At 38.3% G+C, this 19,714-nt stretch overlaps 1 protein-coding gene across 1 annotated transcript in view; it reads left to right on the top strand.

Moving 5' to 3' along the window:
• LOC128986416 (serine palmitoyltransferase 2) overlaps positions 1–19,714 on the top strand; it is a 28,642-nt gene that overhangs the window by 7,235 nt on the left and 1,693 nt on the right. Inside the window, exons 3-9 of the mRNA XM_054406778.1 lie at positions 226–380; positions 1,814–1,959; positions 2,438–2,656; positions 16,997–17,160; positions 17,362–17,523; positions 17,951–18,077; positions 19,109–19,244. Coding sequence (XP_054262753.1) covers positions 226–380; positions 1,814–1,959; positions 2,438–2,656; positions 16,997–17,160; positions 17,362–17,523; positions 17,951–18,077; positions 19,109–19,244 — 1,109 coding nt within the window. The remainder of the gene's footprint in view (positions 1–225; positions 381–1,813; positions 1,960–2,437; positions 2,657–16,996; positions 17,161–17,361; positions 17,524–17,950; positions 18,078–19,108; positions 19,245–19,714) is intronic.

The following is a 19,714-nucleotide window of genomic DNA, read 5'->3' as shown; positions in this document are numbered from 1 at the left end:
CTATTTATAAATCTATTTGAAATTTATTTTAGTAGATTAAGTTAGTTGATTCCATTAAAATGTTCTGTTACAAGAGCATTTTTTTTAATTACAGTGTTTTAATTCACACAATACGGCAGTTGCCATTTTACCTATTCCTCTTTTATTTATATTGGATTAATTTTTTTTCTTGTTTCATCCCCGTCTATAACAATTAAGAAAATCTAAAGATTGTGTGATTTTCAGGGATATGTGCCTTTGTATGATAATTTTGAGAAGTTTTACCTTCGTTACGTATTTAGAAGAGTCAGAGATTGTTGGAACATCCCGATCTGTTCAGTTCCCGGGGCTGAGGTGGTGATAAAAGATAGAGTGACTCATGATTATGGTTGGACTTTTGAGTAAGTGGATACATTATAGAGCCTAAGCATCTAAAATATTACTTAGGCCTATGCAAGATATTTAAACACACTAATCTTAACTTATCTGTTTTGTTTGATGTTTGTTTTTCAGTAGAGGCTGTTAAGTAGATTTTTTCCATTGTATCAAATTTTTTAAAGGATAGCAAAACATTGCGTGTTTAAAACTTATGGGGGGTAAATAAATAAGAAAACCACAGGCAATTCATGCAACCACAAAAATATTATCACACAATTTTACAATACACCTAAGTTAATGTAAATAAAAACCTCTAGCCTTATCACTGTTTTGTATATGTACGAATTGCGTAAGAGCAGTATAAACTGTCAAAACAGAACAACAAGAGAAGTTGTTGAAACATTTGTTCCCTAATGTTTATGGCCACAAAAAAATACTGGCATCTAGACAACATATTCACAGATATGACATAAATTTGAAAATTGAATCCCTGCCTAAAAAAAATCATTTGGATTCAAAGATTCAAAGATTTATTTCAACAAGAAACAAGATTGCACACTTGTACAGTTGACGTCAAGATACTAGGACTAATAAATTAACAAGAGTGAATATATATATATATCTAAAGATCAACAATGCCATCTATTTCACTAACAGACAACATACGACCTAAACATAGAAAAGTCTAGGAGACCCTTACATTATTAGGATGAGGATATTCATTTTTGTTATCTCGGTCATTAACCTATTGGAGAAGGAATTAATGAGCTACCTGCAGCACCTTCTGGCGGCAATTAATTTTACCAAATTTTTAGACTTTTACTCTAACTGCTATAGAAAGAAAACCTTAGGTAATAAATTAATTATTCTTTCACCATTTTGTTCACAGTAAAATTGTCTACAGAAAAATGGTAATTGGATAAAGTTCAATCGATTCCCTACGTAGAAAAATCAAAAGTTGTGTACTTTTACTTTTATAAGTAATAACATTTTTTTTAAATTGTTTACCTTACCGCAGCTGATTTTTTGTGATATGTGGTTTCCATGGCAACACAAAATTGTTTGTTATTCGCTAAAATAAATGAGTAAAAACGCAAATCAAGAAGCAAGATATTTATAAACATTATAATAGTAAGAAGAAACAAAAAGGGCGAAAAATAATAATAACTAAATAACTAATGGCGGTGACACGAGCGGCACTCGTAAGTCAGCCGCCGGGCCTGCAGCGGCCGTACGAGTAACGCTCGTAAGTCGGCGCCAATGGGTTAGTAAAAATGAACAACCACAGTCATACAGCTTGGCTTGTAGCTAACAGTAATCACTATTATAATTTTCGGTGTGGACTTAATTAGGTATCCAATTAAATATTCTCACAAGCAACAATTATCAAGCACAATTATAAAAAATGTGACGTCTGCTTCTGATCCTAAATAAAATATCCTGTTTGTGTTTTTAGATTTACAGGCACGGAGTCCAAGTGTATCAATCTAGCATCGTACAACTACTTAGGATTTGCCGAGGCCACCGGTGCTTGCGCTGAATCAACTAAGCTGGCAATAGAAAAGTATGGACTCGCCCTATGCAGCTCTCGTCAAGAATTAGGTTGTTATTTCTACGTCTATAAAAATATTGTTATTTTAGACTTCTAACAATTTAATTTTATAACACTAAGTAATGTTAAAGACTACATTAGTTTTTAAAACAGTTTGAGAAATGCTATACAACAAGGAAAAAGGCTAAAAATAAACTGAAACATAATATAGTACATTTTCGTTTTATTCCTACAATGTAGGTACTTAGTAAACGTCAGGATTGAAGTAAGTCAATTCAAAGTGTCAAAGAATATGACTAGGCTAATAGCTAGTCAACTGTTTGCAAGTAGCGCTAGGTCTAAATGCTAATGTAAAGTACTCTGTAAGAATTAAAACTAGTGAGTTCTAAGTTCCCCTAGAGACAAAATGTTTTGTCTTTGGTGTTTACTGTGAACTTCCTGGGCATATTCTATGTAAACTAGCTGCCAACCTTTTATTCTAACAATCACATTAAGGATGATCCTATTAAATTTGTGATGTTTGCACAGGCACCAACGAGCAGCACGTGGAGCTGGAGCGACTAACAGCCAGGTTTCTGGGGGTAGAGGATGCTATAGTGTTCGGTATGGGGTTTGCTACAAACTCTCTCAACATTCCTGCATTGCTGAGTCCCGGCTGCCTCGTGTTGAGTGATGAGAAGAACCACGCCAGCCTCATCCTAGGGCTGCGACTGTCTGGGGCTACCATCAAGGTCTTCAAACACAACAGTAAGTTACTAGGAATGAGTTTGCCAATCATTTTAATTGGTTAATTTTAGTGATGTGTCGGTTTCAAAATTGATCGATTCTTAAAATTGATACAATTTTTTCAATAGTTTTACCAAACTTAAACTGTCTGAATAAATTGATTAATACTACTCCAACCCCTGTCTATGTCTTTCCATCAAGTATTTTTGAGGTAATAGGGTATTTTTAAGTAACGGTAGCCTAAAAAAACTATTAAATAGGCCTATCACTTTTTCACCTCAATGCAAAATTATTTTAATTTGTTTCTAAAACAAACCAAAATATATTTTGTTCTTTTTGCTTACTACTTTTATATTGCTGGGAGTGCTACTCGTAATAGTGTTCATTTAACTCAAAAATTATTTTGATGCATTCATTGATTAGAGGAAAATTATTTGTATTATTATTATTATTTTATGGCCATCATTAGACCACTTAAGTCAATATAATGGTCAGATTCTTTTTAAATTTTGTCTCTTCTTGTCCGCCCAATACTTCTTCATTCTTTCCGACCGTTGTTTCTTTCTTCTTCCGAAACCACTCTTCCTTGTCTCTGATTGTTTGCTCCTATTGGCAGGATGATATTTTTGTCTTTGAGTACTGCAAGCGCCTCTGACTGACATGTTTTTCCAAATCTTCTAATGATATTTTCAACCTTCTCACGTCGTCCTTAATCTCTGTAATCCACCTAAAGTCACTCTTGCTATTCCACAACTTGTAAATTATTTTCTTGCTTATTCTATTTTCCGGTGTCCTTAAAAGATGTCCAAGAGAATGAAATTCTTTTCTTTTTAATTATACTTGTCAATGGCTCTATTTCCTCACAGTTTTATTTGAGGCCAGTCTCCTAACTCAATCTTTTTGATATTCTTTGTTTATACATGTTCTGATGATTCTTCTTTCTATTTTCAGTATTTTATCTATTGCTACAGTGTTGGTTGTTTTAAATATAGTTTCACTTGCATATGTTATTTGTGGAAGTATGACCGCTTTGTAGCGGTGGGACAAACGGGAGGGACGATGGCTAACGCCTCTTTCACACGAAGCTGCGCGCGCCGTACGGCGTCCGCCGCGCGGCGCTGCACCGGACAAGCGTGTGTCTTCACACTAGTACGATTTCGTGCGGCGCGCGCCGTACGGCACTCCTAAATATTTATTATTTTCTGTTCAGTTGTAGCTTTTAAATGAATCATCCACTTAAAAGTTCATATAAAATGAAGGGGCTAATTTTAAATATAATAAATTACTGCACCTGTTGCTCGAATTTGAGCAATTGCAAAATATTAAAGGAGTTTTTACGAATAATTGTCACAATTTCCGTTGACGTGTGAGAGTCAACTCAAAGATAATGTAACCAATCACTCCACTCCAGTTATAGAAACTGGAAACGAACTCACTCTGAAAACAAACGCTCACTCCACTCCATCTATCGAAACTGAAAACGAAAACTCTTGTGTGTATCATGCGTGTACTATGAACAAATTATTTGTCTGTTTAACTAAACAAAATCTTGTCTTCATAAGATATACATTGGGATTTTGATGGCCTGAGGGGCAAAGCCCGAGGACTTTTACTACAGGAATTGGTGAAAGGGGGCGTGTAACACAACAAATACTTAATGTTGACACAGCCAAACCAAAAACCTCCTTTCAAGAGCCCCTTCCATAATCTATAGGCAACCCCCAAATTTGAGGAATATGCTAGTCCACCCAAAACTCCCAAATCCATCAAAAATACCATCTGAGAAACCAAGACCGGGCTCATACCCATGCAATGAAAACCGATGTAAATCTTGCCAGATACACCATCCTACAGAAACTTTTACCAGCACATACCATAATAAAAATTACAGAATCCAAGGCCATCATACCTGCAGCTCAGAGAACCTTATCTACCAGCTTCAATGTTCACATTGTCCAGCCCAGTACATAGGCCTAACAACCGAGACTCTCCGAAAACGCATGAACGGCCATCGACATGATGTTAAAACTAGCAAAGAAAAACCAGTTGCACAACATGCCTTATCCCACCAACTTCTATTTGATGACAGTTTCACCATAAAAGCTCTAAAATCATTGCCAAAGAACCAATGCAATAGTTCAATGCTCAGAAGATGGGAATTAGCTTACCAGTTTGTGACCAACTCCAGAACCCCACCTAACCTCAACATTAGATAATATCCTCATATCCTCACCCTCACAGCTAACTCTTAAGTATTTATTTTCATGGACAAAACTAATTTGCTTTTCAATGTACATATTATATGTAAATACAATATTGCAATGTGCCTGTATTTAGTGCTTTGTGCAGTGTCAGTTGGACAACCTGTCAGACATTTTGAATTCAAACTGTGTCATCCTATTTAAACTGTTGTTTTGTAACTACCATCTAGGCCTACTTCTGAAGAAGCCTCTGAAAGAGGCGAAATATTAAGTAAATTATGTGAGTGATTTTATGTGTTCTTTGACTCATCTGCAACCTTTCATCAGGTGAGTTAGCTGTGTCCTCTCCATCCTATATTTATTTATTTAATCCAAGCTAAATGCTTTTTCCTAAAAACATAACCTTAAAGTGACAAATCTTTTCACTCTTTCCTTTACTCCTTTCTTTCCTTAGTGTTACTGTCCAACTATCCTATCCACTATGAACCTATCTTCCTTTTGGCTAAAACAAGCCAAACAACATGCTTTCAAATTATCAAAAATTATATGTCATGTACATTTCCTGAGTTCTTGCCTTACTCTAGGCCTAACTCCAGTGGGCCTAACTGTAAAACCAGCCATCAGTGGCATGCCCCCTAATATGTGGCCTGCTATATTAGCCCTAGCCTACAAACAATCAATAGATTTGACTAAATCTGTCCTACAACTGTACTCTGAACAAATGTATAACCACAGAAAGGCTCTTTCTGACCTCACAAAGCTGATTTTGAATGACAAACCACAACTAGCAGATAATCTCAATTCAATAGCACAGAAAGCCTTAATTAATATGAACAAAGAAGCTGAAAGAAAACTCAGAAAACTCTCTAACCTTTGTATCAAACATATACATCAATATGGATCTATAGGCCTAGTCCAACAAACCCAACCACATCAGGTTCCTCTAATCTCAGATAGGCCTTGTCTGGCCTCCCTCTTAGGACTACCTATACCAGTAGGCCAAAAACCCTTTCTACCTAAACCACCGAAGATTCCTACTCCCCCATTCAAGAGCAATTCTGTCCCAAACAACCCTGAAACCTCTACAAATGAACAACAAGTTTGCAACTTATCCAACCACCAGCTCTCAGAAATAGAAAAAACAGTTTTGACCAAGGGTCTCAGTTTTTGTCCCACACCCCGTTTTGACCATTTTGGCCTAGTTAAAGACATCATGTCGCTAGCTAGGAACCTACGTCTCAAACATTATTTCAACTCACAAGATCAAGACAACTCGAAATCCAACAGTGTGGCGCCCTCCCTAGCGAAGTTTGCTCCACCCTCGGACTTCGATCCCCCTCCGTTACCAGCAGACCATCCGATAGAACAATACATCAACTTCTTGGTACAAAACATCTCAGATCCCACTTTCGAAAACAACGTAACCTCTACAACACTCCATAACCTCACCGAAGCCGAGAAAAAAGCCATTTCAACTTTAAAATCAAACACTGATATCATGATCCTTCCAGCTGACAAAGGCTCGACCACAGTGATAATGAATAAATCTGATTATGTGTCAGAAATCCAACGCCAGCTCAGTGATTCTTCCACCTACCTCCCTCTGAAAGAAGATCCAACTATAAAGTACACCGCTGAACTCAAGGAAATAATTTACAAACACTCCAAATCCAACAATATCTCCCCAGAAACAACAAATCTGTTAATACCAGAAGAACCCATCTGCCCTAAAATCTACATATTACCAAAAATCCACAAAGGCATAACACCACCGCCAGGAAGGCCCATAGTATCAGGCTGCGGTTCTTTAACGGAACGTATCTCTTCATACGTAGACGCCTATCTACAACCGCTAGTACAAAACTTGGCCTCATATATCAAGGACTCCAATGATTTTTTGCAAAAACTTAACAATGTCAGACAACCACTCCCCGCTAACACTCTCATGGCCACTATTGATGTCACCTCACTCTACACAAACATACCTCATGTCCACGGCCTAACAGCAACAGAAAACTACCTTCAAAACAGACCCAAAGGATCCCTACCCACCACTTCGTTTATAACTCAACTGATAAAATTCATTCTGGAAAAGAACTATTTCCAATTTCAGGACAAACACTTCCTACAGATCAAGGGCACTGCCATGGGTACAAGAATGGCCCCATCTTATGCTAATCTCTACATGGGGAATTATGAAGAAAAGTTTTTGTCTAGCCGTGAACACCTCCCCATCTGCTGGTTTAGATACATTGACGATATTTTCATAATTTGGACCCACGGTGAAGAATCACTACGGAAGTTCCTGGAAGACCTCAACAGTTTTGGACCGCTAAATTTCACCTGGGATTTCTCTGAGACTTCCATCAACTTTTTAGACCTTACAATTCATCTAAGGAACAATAGCCTCACCACATCTATCCACATAAAACCGACCAACCACCAACAATACCTCCATTTTTCTAGTTGTCATCCGAATAACACCAAGAGATCACTTCCTTACAGTCTTGCCCTAAGGGGAAATCGCCTAATTTCAGAACCGAAAGACCGTACACAATACCAAACCCAACTTCAAAAAGCCTTCGAAAACCGAGGCTATCCTAGCACTCTCGTAAAATCTCAGATCCAAGCGGCTCAGAACCCACGTCCAACTACAAAGAAAAATACCAACCATCTTCAAGTAAATTTGATAACCACTTACCACCCTGGCCTGCAACAACTAAACAACCTCCTTAAAACAGGTTTCAAAATCCTAGAGTCCTCCAGCCAAACCAAAAACCTCCTTTCAAGAGCCCCTTCCATAATCTATAGGCAACCCCCAAATTTGAGGAATATGCTAGTCCACCCAAAACTCCCAAATCCATCAAAAATACCATCTGAGAAACCAAGACCGGGCTCATACCCATGCAATGAAAACCGATGTAAATCTTGCCAGATACACCATCCTACAGAAACTTTTACCAGCACATACCATAATAAAAATTACAGAATCCAAGGCCATCATACCTGCAGCTCAGAGAACCTTATCTACCAGCTTCAATGTTCACATTGTCCAGCCCAGTACATAGGCCTAACAACCGAGACTCTCCGAAAACGCATGAACGGCCATCGACATGATGTTAAAACTAGCAAAGAAAAACCAGTTGCACAACATGCCTTATCCCACCAACTTCTTTTTTTTTTATGACAGTTTCACCATAAAAGCTCTAAAATCATTGCCAAAGAACCAATGCAATAGTTCAATGCTCAGAAGATGGGAATTAGCTTACCAGTTTGTGACCAACTCCAGAACCCCACCTAACCTCAACATTAGATAATATCCTCATATCCTCACCCTCACAGCTAACTCTTAAGTATTTATTTTCATGGACAAAACTAATTTGCTTTTCAATGTACATATTATATGTAAATACAATATTGCAATGTGCCTGTATTTAGTGCTTTGTGCAGTGTCAGTTGGACAACCTGTCAGACATTTTGAATTCAAACTGTGTCATCCTATTTAAACTGTTGTTTTGTAACTACCATCTAGGCCTACTTCTGAAGAAGCCTCTGAAAGAGGCGAAATATTAAGTAAATTATGTGAGTGATTTTATGTGTTCTTTGACTCATCTGCAACCTTTCATCAGGTGAGTTAGCTGTGTCCTCTCCATCCTATATTTATTTATTTAATCCAAGCTAAATGCTTTTTCCTAAAAACATAACCTTAAAGTGACAAATCTTTTCACTCTTTCCTTTACTCCTTTCTTTCCTTAGTGTTACTGTCCAACTATCCTATCCACTATGAACCTATCTTCCTTTTGGCTAAAACAAGCCAAACAACATGCTTTCAAATTATCAAAAATTATATGTCATGTACATTTCCTGAGTTCTTGCCTTACTCTAGGCCTAACTCCAGTGGGCCTAACTGTAAAACCAGCCATCAGTGGCATGCCCCCTAATATGTGGCCTGCTATATTAGCCCTAGCCTACAAACAATCAATAGATTTGACTAAATCTGTCCTACAACTGTACTCTGAACAAATGTATAACCACAGAAAGGCTCTTTCTGACCTCACAAAGCTGATTTTGAATGACAAACCACAACTAGCAGATAATCTCAATTCAATAGCACAGAAAGCCTTAATTAATATGAACAAAGAAGCTGAAAGAAAACTCAGAAAACTCTCTAACCTTTGTATCAAACATATACATCAATATGGATCTATAGGCCTAGTCCAACAAACCCAACCACATCAGGTTCCTCTAATCTCAGATAGGCCTTGTCTGGCCTCCCTCTTAGGACTACCTATACCAGTAGGCCAAAAACCCTTTCTACCTAAACCACCGAAGATTCCTACTCCCCCATTCAAGAGCAATTCTGTCCCAAACAACCCTGAAACCTCTACAAATGAACAACAAGTTTGCAACTTATCCAACCACCAGCTCTCAGAAATAGAAAAAACAGTTTTGACCAAGGGTCTCAGTTTTTGTCCCACACCCCGTTTTGACCATTTTGGCCTAGTTAAAGACATCATGTCGCTAGCTAGGAACCTACGTCTCAAACATTATTTCAACTCACAAGATCAAGACAACTCGAAATCCAACAGTGTGGCGCCCTCCCTAGCGAAGTTTGCTCCACCCTCGGACTTCGATCCCCCTCCGTTACCAGCAGACCATCCGATAGAACAATACATCAACTTCTTGGTACAAAACATCTCAGATCCCACTTTCGAAAACAACGTAACCTCTACAACACTCCATAACCTCACCGAAGCCGAGAAAAAAGCCATTTCAACTTTAAAATCAAACACTGATATCATGATCCTTCCAGCTGACAAAGGCTCGACCACAGTGATAATGAATAAATCTGATTATGTGTCAGAAATCCAACGCCAGCTCAGTGATTCTTCCACCTACCTCCCTCTGAAAGAAGATCCAACTATAAAGTACACCGCTGAACTCAAGGAAATAATTTACAAACACTCCAAATCCAACAATATCTCCCCAGAAACAACAAATCTGTTAATACCAGAAGAACCCATCTGCCCTAAAATCTACATATTACCAAAAATCCACAAAGGCATAACACCACCGCCAGGAAGGCCCATAGTATCAGGCTGCGGTTCTTTAACGGAACGTATCTCTTCATACGTAGACGCCTATCTACAACCGCTAGTACAAAACTTGGCCTCATATATCAAGGACTCCAATGATTTTTTGCAAAAACTTAACAATGTCAGACAACCACTCCCCGCTAACACTCTCATGGCCACTATTGATGTCACCTCACTCTACACAAACATACCTCATGTCCACGGCCTAACAGCAACAGAAAACTACCTTCAAAACAGACCCAAAGGATCCCTACCCACCACTTCGTTTATAACTCAACTGATAAAATTCATTCTGGAAAAGAACTATTTCCAATTTCAGGACAAACACTTCCTACAGATCAAGGGCACTGCCATGGGTACAAGAATGGCCCCATCTTATGCTAATCTCTACATGGGGAATTATGAAGAAAAGTTTTTGTCTAGCCGTGAACACCTCCCCATCTGCTGGTTTAGATACATTGACGATATTTTCATAATTTGGACCCACGGTGAAGAATCACTACGGAAGTTCCTGGAAGACCTCAACAGTTTTGGACCGCTAAATTTCACCTGGGATTTCTCTGAGACTTCCATCAACTTTTTAGACCTTACAATTCATCTAAGGAACAATAGCCTCACCACATCTATCCACATAAAACCGACCAACCACCAACAATACCTCCATTTTTCTAGTTGTCATCCGAATAACACCAAGAGATCACTTCCTTACAGTCTTGCCCTAAGGGGAAATCGCCTAATTTCAGAACCGAAAGACCGTACACAATACCAAACCCAACTTCAAAAAGCCTTCGAAAACCGAGGCTATCCTAGCACTCTCGTAAAATCTCAGATCCAAGCGGCTCAGAACCCACGTCCAACTACAAAGAAAAATACCAACCATCTTCAAGTAAATTTGATAACCACTTACCACCCTGGCCTGCAACAACTAAACAACCTCCTTAAAACAGGTTTCAAAATCCTAGAGTCCTCCAGCCAAACCAAAAACCTCCTTTCAAGAGCCCCTTCCATAATCTATAGGCAACCCCCAAATTTGAGGAATATGCTAGTCCACCCAAAACTCCCAAATCCATCAAAAATACCATCTGAGAAACCAAGACCGGGCTCATACCCATGCAATGAAAACCGATGTAAATCTTGCCAGATACACCATCCTACAGAAACTTTTACCAGCACATACCATAATAAAAATTACAGAATCCAAGGCCATCATACCTGCAGCTCAGAGAACCTTATCTACCAGCTTCAATGTTCACATTGTCCAGCCCAGTACATAGGCCTAACAACCGAGACTCTCCGAAAACGCATGAACGGCCATCGACATGATGTTAAAACTAGCAAAGAAAAACCAGTTGCACAACATGCCTTATCCCACCAACTTCTATTTGATGACAGTTTCACCATAAAAGCTCTAAAATCATTGCCAAAGAACCAATGCAATAGTTCAATGCTCAGAAGATGGGAATTAGCTTACCAGTTTGTGACCAACTCCAGAACCCCACCTAACCTCAACATTAGATAATATCCTCATATCCTCACCCTCACAGCTAACTCTTAAGTATTTATTTTCATGGACAAAACTAATTTGCTTTTCAATGTACATATTATATGTAAATACAATATTGCAATGTGCCTGTATTTAGTGCTTTGTGCAGTGTCAGTTGGACAACCTGTCAGACATTTTGAATTCAAACTGTGTCATCCTATTTAAACTGTTGTTTTGTAACTACCATCTAGGCCTACTTCTGAAGAAGCCTCTGAAAGAGGCGAAATATTAAGTAAATTATGTGAGTGATTTTATGTGTTCTTTGACTCATCTGCAACCTTTCATCAGGTGAGTTAGCTGTGTCCTCTCCATCCTATATTTATTTATTTAATCCAAGCTAAATGCTTTTTCCTAAAAACATAACCTTAAAGTGACAAATCTTTTCACTCTTTCCTTTACTCCTTTCTTTCCTTAGTGTTACTGTCCAACTATCCTATCCACTATGAACCTATCTTCCTTTTGGCTAAAACAAGCCAAACAACATGCTTTCAAATTATCAAAAATTATATGTCATGTACATTTCCTGAGTTCTTGCCTTACTCTAGGCCTAACTCCAGTGGGCCTAACTGTAAAACCAGCCATCAGTGGCATGCCCCCTAATATGTGGCCTGCTATATTAGCCCTAGCCTACAAACAATCAATAGATTTGACTAAATCTGTCCTACAACTGTACTCTGAACAAATGTATAACCACAGAAAGGCTCTTTCTGACCTCACAAAGCTGATTTTGAATGACAAACCACAACTAGCAGATAATCTCAATTCAATAGCACAGAAAGCCTTAATTAATATGAACAAAGAAGCTGAAAGAAAACTCAGAAAACTCTCTAACCTTTGTATCAAACATATACATCAATATGGATCTATAGGCCTAGTCCAACAAACCCAACCACATCAGGTTCCTCTAATCTCAGATAGGCCTTGTCTGGCCTCCCTCTTAGGACTACCTATACCAGTAGGCCAAAAACCCTTTCTACCTAAACCACCGAAGATTCCTACTCCCCCATTCAAGAGCAATTCTGTCCCAAACAACCCTGAAACCTCTACAAATGAACAACAAGTTTGCAACTTATCCAACCACCAGCTCTCAGAAATAGAAAAAACAGTTTTGACCAAGGGTCTCAGTTTTTGTCCCACACCCCGTTTTGACCATTTTGGCCTAGTTAAAGACATCATGTCGCTAGCTAGGAACCTACGTCTCAAACATTATTTCAACTCACAAGATCAAGACAACTCGAAATCCAACAGTGTGGCGCCCTCCCTAGCGAAGTTTGCTCCACCCTCGGACTTCGATCCCCCTCCGTTACCAGCAGACCATCCGATAGAACAATACATCAACTTCTTGGTACAAAACATCTCAGATCCCACTTTCGAAAACAACGTAACCTCTACAACACTCCATAACCTCACCGAAGCCGAGAAAAAAGCCATTTCAACTTTAAAATCAAACACTGATATCATGATCCTTCCAGCTGACAAAGGCTCGACCACAGTGATAATGAATAAATCTGATTATGTGTCAGAAATCCAACGCCAGCTCAGTGATTCTTCCACCTACCTCCCTCTGAAAGAAGATCCAACTATAAAGTACACCGCTGAACTCAAGGAAATAATTTACAAACACTCCAAATCCAACAATATCTCCCCAGAAACAACAAATCTGTTAATACCAGAAGAACCCATCTGCCCTAAAATCTACATATTACCAAAAATCCACAAAGGCATAACACCACCGCCAGGAAGGCCCATAGTATCAGGCTGCGGTTCTTTAACGGAACGTATCTCTTCATACGTAGACGCCTATCTACAACCGCTAGTACAAAACTTGGCCTCATATATCAAGGACTCCAATGATTTTTTGCAAAAACTTAACAATGTCAGACAACCACTCCCCGCTAACACTCTCATGGCCACTATTGATGTCACCTCACTCTACACAAACATACCTCATGTCCACGGCCTAACAGCAACAGAAAACTACCTTCAAAACAGACCCAAAGGATCCCTACCCACCACTTCGTTTATAACTCAACTGATAAAATTCATTCTGGAAAAGAACTATTTCCAATTTCAGGACAAACACTTCCTACAGATCAAGGGCACTGCCATGGGTACAAGAATGGCCCCATCTTATGCTAATCTCTACATGGGGAATTATGAAGAAAAGTTTTTGTCTAGCCGTGAACACCTCCCCATCTGCTGGTTTAGATACATTGACGATATTTTCATAATTTGGACCCACGGTGAAGAATCACTACGGAAGTTCCTGGAAGACCTCAACAGTTTTGGACCGCTAAATTTCACCTGGGATTTCTCTGAGACTTCCATCAACTTTTTAGACCTTACAATTCATCTAAGGAACAATAGCCTCACCACATCTATCCACATAAAACCGACCAACCACCAACAATACCTCCATTTTTCTAGTTGTCATCCGAATAACACCAAGAGATCACTTCCTTACAGTCTTGCCCTAAGGGGAAATCGCCTAATTTCAGAACCGAAAGACCGTACACAATACCAAACCCAACTTCAAAAAGCCTTCGAAAACCGAGGCTATCCTAGCACTCTCGTAAAATCTCAGATCCAAGCGGCTCAGAACCCACGTCCAACTACAAAGAAAAATACCAACCATCTTCAAGTAAATTTGATAACCACTTACCACCCTGGCCTGCAACAACTAAACAACCTCCTTAAAACAGGTTTCAAAATCCTAGAGTCCTCCAGCCAAACCAAAAACCTCCTTTCAAGAGCCCCTTCCATAATCTATAGGCAACCCCCAAATTTGAGGAATATGCTAGTCCACCCAAAACTCCCAAATCCATCAAAAATACCATCTGAGAAACCAAGACCGGGCTCATACCCATGCAATGAAAACCGATGTAAATCTTGCCAGATACACCATCCTACAGAAACTTTTACCAGCACATACCATAATAAAAATTACAGAATCCAAGGCCATCATACCTGCAGCTCAGAGAACCTTATCTACCAGCTTCAATGTTCACATTGTCCAGCCCAGTACATAGGCCTAACAACCGAGACTCTCCGAAAACGCATGAACGGCCATCGACATGATGTTAAAACTAGCAAAGAAAAACCAGTTGCACAACATGCCTTATCCCACCAACTTCTATTTGATGACTGTTTCACCATAAAAGCTCTAAAATCATTGCCAAAGAACCAATGCAATAGTTCAATGCTCAGAAGATGGGAATTAGCTTACCAGTTTGTGACCAACTCCAGAACCCCACCTAACCTCAACATTAGATAATATCCTCATATCCTCACCCTCACAGCTAACTCTTAAGTATTTATTTTCATGGACAAAACTAATTTGCTTTTCAATGTACATATTATATGTAAATACAATATTGCAATGTGCCTGTATTTAGTGCTTTGTGCAGTGTCAGTTGGACAACCTGTCAGACATTTTGAATTCAAACTGTGTCATCCTATTTAAACTGTTGTTTTGTAACTACCATCTAGGCCTACTTCTGAAGAAGCCTCTGAAAGAGGCGAAATATTAAGTAAATTATGTGAGTGATTTTATGTGTTCTTTGACTCATCTGCAACCTTTCATCAGGTGAGTTAGCTGTGTCCTCTCCATCCTATATTTATTTATTTAATCCAAGCTAAATGCTTTTTCCTAAAAACATAACCTTAATGTTGACACATCGTTTGTAAAAATCCGTCCATTATTAACGGAGGAGTAGTATTTCGTAGAAATCGCCTTCACGTATTATATAAGTATTCGTCATATCTGAAAAATATTGTATTCTAGAAGTTAAAAAAAATGTTTCATTGCGTATAAATTACTAAATTATTAATTTAATACTAAATATTATCCTCTAGCTATTAAATGAAAAAATTTGTTTTGATACTTTAGTTAGCCGATTTGCATGGGATGAACATAAAAATATATGTTTTGTAATAACTTAATATATATTATTAATAAATATATTATTTTCCAATACAACGATATATAATTTCTTAATTAACTGTTGCACTCTCTTGGTCAGGTAGTTTGCCTCAATTGAGACAGTGTAGGGGTTGGGCCGTGCGGCGCGCGCCGCACCGTGTGAAAGCTCCTATAAGAACCAATGCACCTTCACCGAATTGTGCGGCGTGGACGCCGCGCGGCGCTGTCGTCCGGCTGAAGGTGCATCCGGCGGTAACTCGCGCGCCGGACATAGTGTGAAAGGACTCATATACTCCCATAGCCCTACGCCGGACCCGGCGGGCGCCGCACGGCGCGCGCCGCGTCGTGTGAAAGAGGCGTAACATAGTGTCAGCGTTCGCCGCTAGAACCGCTAAGTTGAAAAATTTACATTAAGTTAATTTTAAATTTTTAGTTATAAAATTAACTTTTTAATTATAAAATTAAACTGTCATAACCTAACCAACCAAACTTGCTGATAATATGAAAAATATATAAGATAAAAATGAAATTAATGTTTATTTATAATTTTTAATTATAAAATCAAAATTTTGTATTATACAATTAAACTGTCATAACCAACCAAACTTGCTGATAATATAAAAAAGATATACCTAAGATAAAAATCAAATAAAGCAAAATCTTTGACAAAAAGTTATTGTCCCCGGCGGGTTTCGAACTCGAGACCTCCTGATCACTAGTCCGATGCGCTATCAACTATGCCACGAACGCCGCTGGAATCACATCGTCTCGTCACGGTAATCGTGTTGCCTCAAGAGAAGACATTAGCCACTATAGATATAACGTCACCACACTTTTAGTCATCGTCCCTCCCGTATCCCAATCCGCTTTGTAGTGTATCAATTTTGTTGCTATTGATAGGCATTTGTTGTTGTATGTGTAGTAATATGTTGCATTCTGATCAATTTATTAATTCTATTTTGCCATGATGGATTTTCTTTAAGATTGTATGTTATAACTTCATCTAAGTATTTGAAATTTTCTACAATTTTGATGCAATGTCCTCCAATTTTGATTTTGTTAGCCAATGGTGGTTTTGTTAACATTGTTTCAGTTTTCTCAAAATAAATTTTTAGACCTATGCTCTGGGCTATTTCCTGAAGTGATTTTATTTGTTGCTTGGTTTCTTGGATGTTATTAGCTAGAAGAGCCAGATCGTCAGCAAATCCTAAACAGTTTAACTTTATGTCATCTTTTTTTTGTTCCAACAGTAATTTTTTGGGTTTGTTTAAGCCATTCCCTCATAATGTATTTAAGTGCACAGATAAAAAGAAGTGGTGAAAGGCCATCTCCCTGTCTTAAACCAGTTTTGACCAGAAAAGGTTCTGATATTTCTCCTCTAAATTTGATTTTATTGAAGGTATTTGTCAAGGTAAGTTCTATAAGTTTTATTAATTTTGGGTGGAGTCCGAAATGTCTGAGAATCTTTAACAATGATGGTCTATGGATGGAATCGTAAGCTTTCTTAATCTACAAATGTTAAATTATTTGTATAGGGAAATGTTGTTTGTTTTAATTAATTGTGAGCATATGTCGCATTCAGACATTGTTTGTGTACAGACATGGCAAGTCTAGAGAAGCACCTGAGAGACGCCATTATCCATGGTCAGCCAAGAACGAGAAGACCTTGGAAGAAGATCATCATCATGGTGGAAGGTATCTTCAGCATGGAAGGATCTATAGTCCATCTACCAGAGGTTCTCCGGCTCAAAAAGAAGTATAAGGTGCGCAATATTATATGCATTTTGATTTTTAAATAAATCTCAGGGTAGGCATATTTATTTGTTGTTCACAGGTTAATCGCAAAACTTTCATAGCGGAAGGTGGGGCTGTACTGAGATCAGTGTTCTATTCAGTGCCAAAAATAATTGAAATCACAGTGAATACTCAGCGTTTTACAAGTGTTTGTTGTGATTGTATGGCAGGCGTACCTCTATCTTGATGAGGCCCACAGCATCGGAGCCCTGGGTGACCGGGGTCGTGGAGTGGTTGACTACTTTGGCTGTGACCCGCGCGACGTGGACATCATGATGGGAACCTTTACCAAGTCCTTCGGCTCCGTTGGTGGATACATTGCAGGCTCCAAGGTAATTTCCTTGCTGTAAACTGTAGCCTAAAGCATGCTTATTAATAATGGGCAGTCATTTTACGTTTGGTAAAACAAGTTCTTTTGTGCATCTACTGAGGATTTTTAATATAGGCCTAAAATGTGCAACTGTAAAAATACTAACTAACATCAGTTACACCAACTTTTGGACTTTGTCCTAAAAATGAAAACTACTCATCTGGTCAATCACCTTTCTCTCGTATCGACCTTCCAATGAAAGCAAAAGAAGAAAGCCAAGAGCGGCCAATCTCGAACCGAAGCGACATACCAGTAAAGAAGAAATTCAATATTTCCATTTAATTCTTCATAATCTTTAGCTTTCATCACATTTTGTCTTTTTCAGGTCTGTGTGCTAAATTTTGAAATCATTTAGCAATGTCAATTATTATCACAACTGTTGTTTTCAGAAACTGGTGGACTACCTGAGAGTGCACAGCCATGCTCACTGTTACGCCTCCTCCATGTCTCCTCCTGTCGCCCAGCAGGTCATCACCAGCATGAGGATAATCATGGGAGAGGACGGCACTAGCGATGGTCAGTACAGGGAAAAGCAAAAACTTTATACTTACATATGTGGTCGATTTAACACAGTGTACTGTTTCTTTCTTCTATTCTTTGATAATCATTTAGAACTGATTATTTTAGCATTATATTATTATGGTTCTAGTGATGGCTAAGTAGTGATGCTTGCAGATATGGAGTTTTATTTATCATTTATGTCATCAAACTTAGTTCAAATTCGAGTTCAATGTTCGGTTTCTAGTCTAAAGTATCTTAGACTAGTATCCAAACTTGGCAATGTACCTTTTATGTTTATACTCACTTCTGCATTGTTTGCTACAATTCTTTCTTTTATAGATTTTTTATCCAAGTGTATAATTCAATTGAATTATAAAGAACGTATAAAGTGTATATTGGATTCAAAAAGTAGCTTCTGCTTCCTCAGAGATTAAAAAAAAAATGTCCTGCAAGTTCTTCAACACACTAAGGTTTCTAGATAAATTTCGACCCTTCAAATTCAAGCGGAATTGATTTATACCTTGTGTTGCACATAATAAAACAATACTGTATAAAACAAATAAATTTTTATTCTTTAGTGACAGTCAAAGTGTTGCACATAATAAAACAATACTGTATAAAACAAATAAATTTTTATTCTTTAGTGACAGTCAAAGTGAAATGGAAAACCACATCTTCAATCCTTTGCCTTTAATGTATGTTGATGGGCCTATTAGGTCACAGCATTTCAAGGTGTGGTAGCCCCACTAGCGCTTTAAAGAATCTGTTAAAGCAAACCTGTGAGCGTCAATTGTCGCAATCAGGCATTTTTTGCACTCATCCTAGCTGGTCGAAGGTCAAATGGAAGCTGAGTTGTCTAAGACATTGGACTGATAATAGTAGCTTAGAAGCCGTTCTACACGGGTTTGATTCCATTATATGCGCAATGCATATTAAGCTTACTGTGGGACGTCAAACTTGATGGAAGTTGACAGCAATAGTGAGGTTAACAGCTGTTTGTGATAGCCACGGTTACTTGCAAGGTACAACTTGTGTCTGTATTACAGGAGTGCGCAGGATCGCCCAGCTAGCTCGCAATACAAGGTACGTACGCAGGAGACTGCATCAGATGGGACTGATTGTCTACGGCAACGACAACTCACCAGTCATACCTGTTCTAGTCTACATGTTCTCCAAAATTGGGTAAGAAACATCTTTTCGCTTACAATATTGCTGTAGCCTGTCTTAATTAAGTTGAGACAAGCTAGTTTCTTAACAGTCCTCTAAATTTGTTCAAACTTTTCTTAAGCTTAGTTAGACAACAGATTAATAATTTAAACATAGTTTCAAAATCCAGTGTTTTATACAGTATTCTGTTACAATTTTAATTCAGGAGTAAGCTATCAGAAACTGTTTTAATGTAAGACTATAGCCCATGTAACATTCATGACTGTCATTCCTGGCACAGTGTTGTGGGGTTAGCGTGCATTGGGTATCATTCCAGGCTCTTTGATTTCCCACAGGGTCTCATCATATCCCCATATATTAGATTAGATTGAACTATCGACCGTCGCCTATCATGTAAATTTGCATTAGTAGTTTGTAATGTTTTTAACAAATTAATTTTTATGATTTAATATGTGTATATTATTGATGAATTGCCATTTTAACCT

Source organism: Macrosteles quadrilineatus, unplaced genomic scaffold (genome assembly GCF_028750875.1).
Source record: "Macrosteles quadrilineatus isolate MER2022 unplaced genomic scaffold, UCM_ALF_1.0 Scaffold_2__2_contigs__length_208266976, whole genome shotgun sequence".
In the NCBI taxonomy this organism is placed as follows: Eukaryota; Metazoa; Arthropoda; class Insecta; order Hemiptera; family Cicadellidae; genus Macrosteles; species Macrosteles quadrilineatus.
Note: the sequence above shows the minus strand (reverse complement) of the source record. Positions and strands in the feature narration are given on the sequence as shown.